This window comes from Montipora capricornis, chromosome 2 (assembly GCF_036669925.1).
Source record: "Montipora capricornis isolate CH-2021 chromosome 2, ASM3666992v2, whole genome shotgun sequence".
Taxonomy (NCBI): Eukaryota; Metazoa; Cnidaria; class Anthozoa; order Scleractinia; family Acroporidae; genus Montipora; species Montipora capricornis.
This window is the reverse complement of record NC_090884.1, coordinates 44,610,729-44,618,838: the sequence shown is the minus strand read 5'-3', so window position 1 is coordinate 44,618,838 and position 8,110 is coordinate 44,610,729. Positions and strand designations below refer to the sequence as shown.

At 39.9% G+C, this 8,110-nt stretch overlaps 1 protein-coding gene across 1 annotated transcript in view; it reads right to left on the bottom strand.

Annotated features, from left to right (window-relative positions):
• Nucleotides 1–8,110, bottom strand: part of LOC138023478 (ATP-dependent RNA helicase DHX58-like) — a 15,375-nt gene extending 7,265 nt beyond the window's left edge. Inside the window, exons 1-7 of the mRNA XM_068870480.1 lie at nucleotides 7,658–8,110; nucleotides 4,780–4,854; nucleotides 4,288–4,433; nucleotides 3,410–3,659; nucleotides 2,297–2,350; nucleotides 1,616–1,669; nucleotides 521–727 (exon numbers count right to left, since the gene is read on the bottom strand). Of these exons, the coding sequence (XP_068726581.1) occupies nucleotides 521–727; nucleotides 1,616–1,669; nucleotides 2,297–2,350; nucleotides 3,410–3,659; nucleotides 4,288–4,433; nucleotides 4,780–4,854; nucleotides 7,658–7,937 (1,066 nt within the window). The 5' untranslated portion in view covers nucleotides 7,938–8,110. The remainder of the gene's footprint in view (nucleotides 1–520; nucleotides 728–1,615; nucleotides 1,670–2,296; nucleotides 2,351–3,409; nucleotides 3,660–4,287; nucleotides 4,434–4,779; nucleotides 4,855–7,657) is intronic.

Here is an 8,110-nt window from a genome sequence, read left to right as displayed (position 1 = left end):
AACCTGCCCTGCTGGATGGCAAGCTACGCACTGGGACATCCAAAACAAAGAAAAGTCAAGCTTGGCTGGTTGAAATCGATGCTTTGTTTTGGAGGCTATTGCATTCTTTTGCCATCCAGCATGGCTGATTCTGTACCATGTGAAAGTTTCATGCAAAGGGCTCATTGCAAAAAAATCCTTCGCACTCTGATACAAATGGCTGTAAAGTATTAAAGCATTATTTCTCAACATTATCCTCTCTTTATCTCAAATAGAGCAAACGTTGATGTTTCTCAATTTATTTAACACGTGTGGTATGACACGATTTTCTCAATAAGGACAAGCTAACACCAGAGAATAACAATTTTTTATCGACTCGAATCGATTATAATAGACTGGCCGAACAATTGCGACCTCGGTAAATTCGGGCCGGGCAATGATATCGACATTACGAAAACATCTTTTTCTTTAGCTGTCAAACTTTAAGACTATTGCAAGGGAAGACATGATTTCGAGAGACAAAAAAAGATAAGTGGTTTACCTGATGCTTTTGACTGGTCTGCATTTCTCTCGAACGAATCCAGGTGCTTTTTAGCGATTTCAATAGCGACATAAGTTTTTCCGCTGTTAGTGGGCGCACAGATGATGGTATTTTTGCCTTGGATGGCTGGCTCTGCCAACTCCTTTTGATATCCTCTCAACACAAGCTCACACCCACCAATACAGTTTGCCTTGGTTCCCAGGAAAACTAAACAATGAAGTAATAATAACGGTAATGATAAAAATAATACTTATAGAGGATTCCCTCATCCATTTATCTTTAAGCTTAATACAGTCATCCCATTCTCTCCATCATCCCGTAGCAGGAATCGCAAACAATGATGAAAGTTGTTTCTTCATTACTGATGATTTCAAACAGGGAATAAGAGAGAATCTAAGTATGAATTCTTTCGTATACAAAAAACATTTATTTACACTGACATAAAGTAGAATTCTGAAGACGAATTACGGCGGTCCCAAAAAACTAACTGCAGTTTTCGAAAATCAAAGAAGAATGAAAACGAGCGATATCATTTGATAATGATGGTATGGAGCCGTCGAAACGTCATTCTTTGATATAGCTCATTTTGATTCTTAATTACTTGTCTGAATTGCATTGAAAAGGCGATTTACTGAATTGAGCTTTAAAATAAACTGCAAAGTCTCAAAGACGTTTTATTCATGATATGGTTCACTTGCTGAATAAAGAGGAAGTTGAGAAGAAAAAAACTTCGTTGAAATACGGGCTTCATCGCACGTGTTAACCGCCACACTAGCTCTATGAAAGAACGTTAAAAATCGCACATAAAAAGTTCTTGTAAGTTGACGGAGACTTAATAGCGACCTTCAGATTGGAGTACGAGAACGACTCCGAGCAAGGGTTTTCTGTACTGGGTACGTGCATTTTAAAGAACGAAAATTTTCGAAATGCGCATGCTCAGAACTGAAAACTGACTCGTATTTGTAGTCGTCCTCATACTCCAATCTGAAGGTTGCTAATGTCTCGTGAAGTCACTCCAGTTTTTCTTCGCTTTACGCTGTTTAAGAAACGTTCTATTGAATTTTCTATTTCCGATCACTTTGGAATTTTCCTTACCTGGAGGAATCTCTATGTCAACTTCGTCAGCATCGCCTGCAAAGCTTCCATTATCTGTAAAGATGAAAAGCCATTTGTGTCAGTCACTGCTTTACTCGGCTACGCCAAAGCAGTTTGCAAAGCCCTGGGGGACATGTAACAGCCGATTTGTCCAGCATTGTGCTTCGGACGTAAAACCTCTAGTCCAATTGACAGGATTGTCGCACAACCCTGACAAACCAACGGTTTCAACGGCTCTTTCAAAGGGTCAGAGTACGTCAAACGGAACCGTTTCGCAAGGATGGCGTCGATAAAAGAAAAAAAATGGTGTTCAGTTTCCAACCACGCTAACAGGATGGCGGTCGCAATTGTGGTATCTCGTGGAATCTCTGTGGTAAATGCCCTTTAGTGTCCGATCATCAACTCATGATATTTAAGGATACGTCTTGTGGACTTGTGATAAGGGGAAACAAAGCGTGTCAAATGAAGGTAACAGGAATCCTATAAGAAGGGAATTTTTATGTCCTTTTTCCCGCTCTGCTCGACAATCTGAGACCTACTAAGAGTTCATGTCTATGACAAATACCATTTTCACAATAAGGTTATTTACTGCGTAGTAACAGAGCTTACCGGATGAAGTACACTGATTGAAGCTTAGGATAGAGCACCCGCATTTTTTTCATGCTTTAGAGAGTATTTTACCTGGTTCACTAGGGAAGCTGAGCGACCTCTCTCTTTCTTGATCACGTTCAATGTCTGATAGCAAATACAACCAAAACTGAACACTGGAGATTAATTCGCAAACATCATATCTTACTTTTTTTTTCTAGTACCAGAATAAAACAAAGATGTGTCCCATCTCTTCTCTTAAACAGTGCCAATGTATTGATAAAAAACGTCACTGGTTTTGCATTATTGAGTCAAAATACAGTTTTGTGGTGCTAGCTACGAAGGACCGTTTAATATAAGAACCATCAAAAGGGCTTTGCCCTTCTACTTTTGACAATACTTTTGACATGAGCCTCCACTTTTCATTCGACAAAAAAATTCAGTATAGAAAACAAGTTAAATGAGCTCTTATAGAGTAAAATTTCTCCCAATATTACAAAGCTTAAGTAGTCAGCCATTCTGTCCTTAAAAGTTATAATTATGTTCCAGCAAGATTGAGCATGCTTGAGATATGATTATGGTCTTCTTGTCTGAACACCAACACCACTGGAATATGTCAGTGCTTTCCTTAACGAAAAAGGGGTTTGGTTTTTAAGCGGTTGTTCTACTGAAACTGCAGGGAAGTCTCGATTACTAATGGCTTTAAAAATGCTATACCAATTGTATAAGGGATCGGGTTTCTTCATAGCCCGTTGACAATGGGTAACTCCCCTGTCATTTGTATTTATTTCTATACACACTAGCCCAAACACCTGTGCAAAAGTGCAGCTCATTACCGGTAGCCTACAATTCCAATACTAGGTCTTTTGTAACAGCATTTTCACAGATCAAGCTATTTTTAGACGAGTTTTTAAGTAAGACTTGGCTTGCACGAGTGACCATTCTCAATCCATGGGTAATCAATTTTCATGAAAGACTTTTGATTAGCTGGAAAGGTCTGATTTCGCCAGAAAATCAATCTAAAAATAACTCGGTCTGTCAAAACGTCGTTCCACAAATACAATGAAGTTGTACATTCCTAGTCATGGGCTCCTGGAAAGACATGACAGATGAATGGTGGGAAATTGTATGGAAAATAGTACACCGAGGTCTTAAACACTGCAAAGTTAATAGGACGATGCTTTGAGAAGTATCCGATTTACAAACCTGCAAGTTTCTTGCGAATTTTTTCAAAACGCTCTTTACCCAGTTTTAGTTGTAACTCCACTGGTTTTTCTGGTTTTTCGGTGTCATCTTTCAGCGCGTCTTCCATCAAAACGTCTTGTAGCATTGACTGAAATGTCCCTTTACTGTACATTTCCCATAATTCATTGGCAGCCTTCGCACTTGACAGACGAAAGGTGGAAATGATGGATCCCTTGTCTGTATTAACAAACACAACGCCTTGGGGAAGACGCTAACAAAGAAAACCATAATCATCAGAGGGCACTTTTATCTAAGCGCAGTCCGTTGTATTCTGTTGCTCGCTTAATTTCCCACTGGATCATACTGTCAAGAGATGGAAGTCTTGCTACCTTTACTTTTGCGGTTCTTGATGTTAGTTACACAAGAGTTTTTTTATCCTCTTCATTTCATTGCCTTATTTATCAGCCCACGGAGCGTAGATTGTTGTTAAAAAGGGGTGCTGGAACGAACAGCACGGCCCTTCAATTCAAATTCGTCAAGAGAGGTGACGGTATGGACGAAAGGAAAAATAAAGCAGACGAAATAAAAGGGAACGATTACATTTCCAACTACAAGAACAATACTAGGTACCTGAAGTTTATAAATAATGACAAGTATGATGCATATCAAAGAAATGGGGAGGATACCTGTGAAAAGTTTCCATTCCCTCTCAGCGAAGTGCTAATTAAATTGACGTGATGAGAGATTCCTTAACATAAATTCATTACCTATATGAGAAGCCATGTGAAATGGGTCTATCCTAAAATGCCTAGGTGAAGAGAACTTGTAATTAAAGATTTTCGTAAACGCTCGGGGACCGCACTGGTTATTTAAGGCCATGATTGTTTTAATAATGATACCTTTCGAAATTCCTCTCGGATTCTCTTGTTGTCCTCAGATTTCCGATCTTTGTAGCGTTCAGCTAAGCTCATTTCAAGTCTACTACAATCGTGGGCCTGCTCTTCGCCTCCTCCTGCAAGCAAGAGGTTTCCTGGAATGGCAAGATCTGAAAAAAAAAATGTGGCTGTGAGTGATTGTATGGTAAATTCTGCAACAGTGTGAGGATTTCTGGTTGTTTTATCCACTGATTAACGTTTCCTACGCGACTAGTAAGGAACGAGACTCGTTCCTATTCTTCGCGTATCTATCAGTCAAAACGTTGCATGGATGGACCAATGAAATAAACGTTTTGCGGTCGTTTCCTCTATTACGTCATGTCAACCTGGGAAAGTGAATTCCAATCCGAAAGACTTCTGTTGCAGCCGGAAGTTTCATAATTATTGGTCCAATGAAAAACACCCTGTAAGCTATTTTCATTGCTAAGACTAAGGCAACACACAAACAGTACCCACCAATAGCAGTTCCAATCATTGTGTAATCTGGCCCGGACCCATCAGCATCGGGAGCTTCCTCGTTCGCGTCGTCCTCTTTGTCAACGAAAAACGAAAGAGAAAATATAGACTGAGATTGGAAAAACCAATCAAAGGTATAACGTAAAGGCATAACAAAGGTAAAGGTATAACAAAAAAAAGTAATAATAAGTAGTAAAACTAAAATCTCCCTAAAAGATAGTATCTCACTATGTACAAATGTAGCTCTCGCTGAGAAGAGATCTTGACTGAATCAGAACAGTCGTCAATCATTAAGTCCCAAAGGCCACGAATCCTTCTGTCATAACCAAGTTCACAACCTCTAGCCGAGTCCGATATGCGGCAGTTGTAATGGAGCCCATTTTTGTGATGTTGGTAACAATTTTTCAAATTTCTGAGACTGTGAGACTGAGCAGAAAGTCCATAATTTTCGGACATCACTTTTTTTTTCAAGTGTTGCCTCAAAGACTTGCGACATCGATAAAACAAGAGTAGTCGTCTGTTTTCTCTTCGGTTCCGGTTAACTGTCAGTATTCAGCTGCCAAAGTTCGATGTAGGTAACAGTTCTAAATTTAAATGTGAACGTGGAAATACGAACTGTAGCAAAGTAGCCGTTTGGAAATCAAGAATGGTATCTCAGTATGTGCTAAATATTTCCATCAAGACCGTTAGAGGATCTAAAGATCACATAAATTTGTCCCAGCGAAATGTGCTAATGTACTAAAGAACTATGACAACTGCAGATAACTGACCCGCCGTTACAGTCGTGGACCGTGGTCCCGGTGTATGACATTCTCGTTCCCAGAGCTTCGATCGCTTTGGCGAGCGCCATGGATCGAGAGCTCTCCATCCGTGGCGCTGGCCAAAAGGACCGGAGGTCTGGGAACTAGAATAAGTGTGTGAAAGCAAATAATAAATCTGACGGCTGCTCAGTAAATATGTTAACCGCGTTGATTAATGTCACACTGAAAGAAATGTGTATTTGAAATGCGGGTTTTAGACAAAATAAAACTGAGTGACCTCCCACTTGGTGGGAGCAGCTCGATTTGTTGGTCTCACGTGTTCCAGTGAAAGGACCAATAAATGAAAGAAATGTACATTTGAAGTGCGGGTTTTAGACAAAAGAACTGAGTCACCTCCCACTTGGTGATCAAAACACGAAAATTACGATTAATTTGACTAATTTCAGTCAGGAAATCATTTTACTGGCTGTCTAATCTATTTACTTATAAAAAGTGTTTGCTACGCTATATAAGGAATTGATGACTATTGCCGTGTTCTTATTGATGCATTGGTAATTTTTTCGACAGGCTACTCACTAGATGGGCTGCCGTAAGCTGAATGAGATCTTTTTTAGTTGATACGAGCATGCGTAATCAACGGGTATTGCTATGACCAGGAGATGTATGCAAATTAGCTAGGGCTCGCTCACTAACCCGTTAGCAAATCGAAAACAGCGAAGAATGGCTCCGATTACTTTCAAATTTGGACGACCGGATTTCTACATAATTACCTACTTTCAGACCAAGTTTGAGCCATGTGCTGTTTGAAATGATCGCACACTAATAACTTTTTGGAATCATCGGGCTACTCGTGTTAGCTTAAGTGTTTGTTTAGCGGGCGCTGGAGATACAAAGAAATCTTGAAAAACAATTACTTTTGTTTCAATTTGTTCCACATTTAGACTGCAATTTTTCAATACTATTACCCACTTACAGGCGTTTTTGTTGCACATGTAGCAGACATTCCAATCCCTTTTGAAGGAAAATAGGGAGTATTTTTTAGCCAACAATGTTGCGCGCCAAGTTGAGGGTTTTTGTATCTCGTATTTCGCCGCCTTAAGCAAGATAACGGCGGTTACCTTTTATTGCTTTCGCCGAAATGGGAATTGCCGCTGACTGCATTGACTGCTGCCCAGGAATACTTCACGACGTCGTACATGACAAGATGGGTAGTTGACATGTTTTGATTGCAAGGACGACTGAATGCGAAAGTCGATTTCGATGTTGTGAAACAAGTCATGTTTTCGAAGGAAGAAAAGCAGTAAACACATAAGGAGTTCAGGAAATTGTCAACATACAACTGCACACCGTACGTGGTAGATTCATACCCAGAGACGTCGAGTGATTAATTCGAATCGGGAATCCTTAAGTCTGGTAAATGTTGTGAACAATCTGTAAGTACTCAAAGCAAACTCACTAAAATATCTACAAAGCTACTAACTGTTCATTATGTGGTTGGTTTCATGATTTATAGGAATAACCAGGCTTCTAAGTGTAATTTTTGCGATCACATATCATGCATGGATTGTTCACAGAATGTCTTGTCTAAGGGCTGCCAGAACGGCTCGATCGACTCCAGTTGAATTCGAAAATGAGGATTCTGCTATCCTAGCAAAAGCTCTAGAATGAAGGAAAAATAAGCGCAAAGATTCCTTGGTGTCTATAGAGTTGAGAAAGGACATCAGGTCTCGTTATGACAAGTTCATTTACCATCATGCAGGTAATCGTGTTAAATCATAAATTGGATTCAGGTAAATGACGGTCACATTCGCAAGCGTGATCGTGATCCCACTAGATTGCCTTTCAGTCGGCTAGTGAATCTGTCGGCAAAAAGCAGGAAACTCAAATCCTTTGTTTGTAAGGAAACTCTGGAAACTTAAGTTTCCAGCTGGAAAACGTTTGCCGTATTCAGCTAAGCCCATCGAGTACACGCTACTTTCGAAGCGTCTAGTTTTATTTCACGGATAATGATTTTCACTAAAATTGTATTCTTTCACCGTTGCCGGCAACTGTCTGTACTGATGAACTGAAAGCAGACGTTTATAACGCAAAAAAGAAGAAAAGAAGAATCCACTAACCCTTAATCACATAATATGGATCCAATAGTAGAGCCGTGTGTGCGCTGCCACACTTTCGTAATGCTTGAACAAAGTTTGCGAATCCTCTATCTCTTCGCTTTAAGCGATCGACGAGAGTTACCGTGGCTCTAATAGGTCCATGGTTATTCTGTTTTGCCTCAATTTCCTCCTTGTCTTGAGGTTTTAAGCAAGACAGGTACGGAAATAATTCAACTGGTATGACTTCTTCCATAAAATCCTGCAGCCGTTTATCGAGGAGCTGTTTCTCTTGAGTTCTCATTTTGATCACCAATTGAAGGAAACGACAGCTTAAACAAGTTTTCTCTCCGAAAGGTTCAAAGCAAATGATTCTTGCAAGGGTTTCTCTTGTTTTATAGCGTCCAGACAAGATGATGATATTTAAACTTAAGCATGTCTGCAGTGCAAGGGAAATTCCCGGAAACTGTGTGAAAT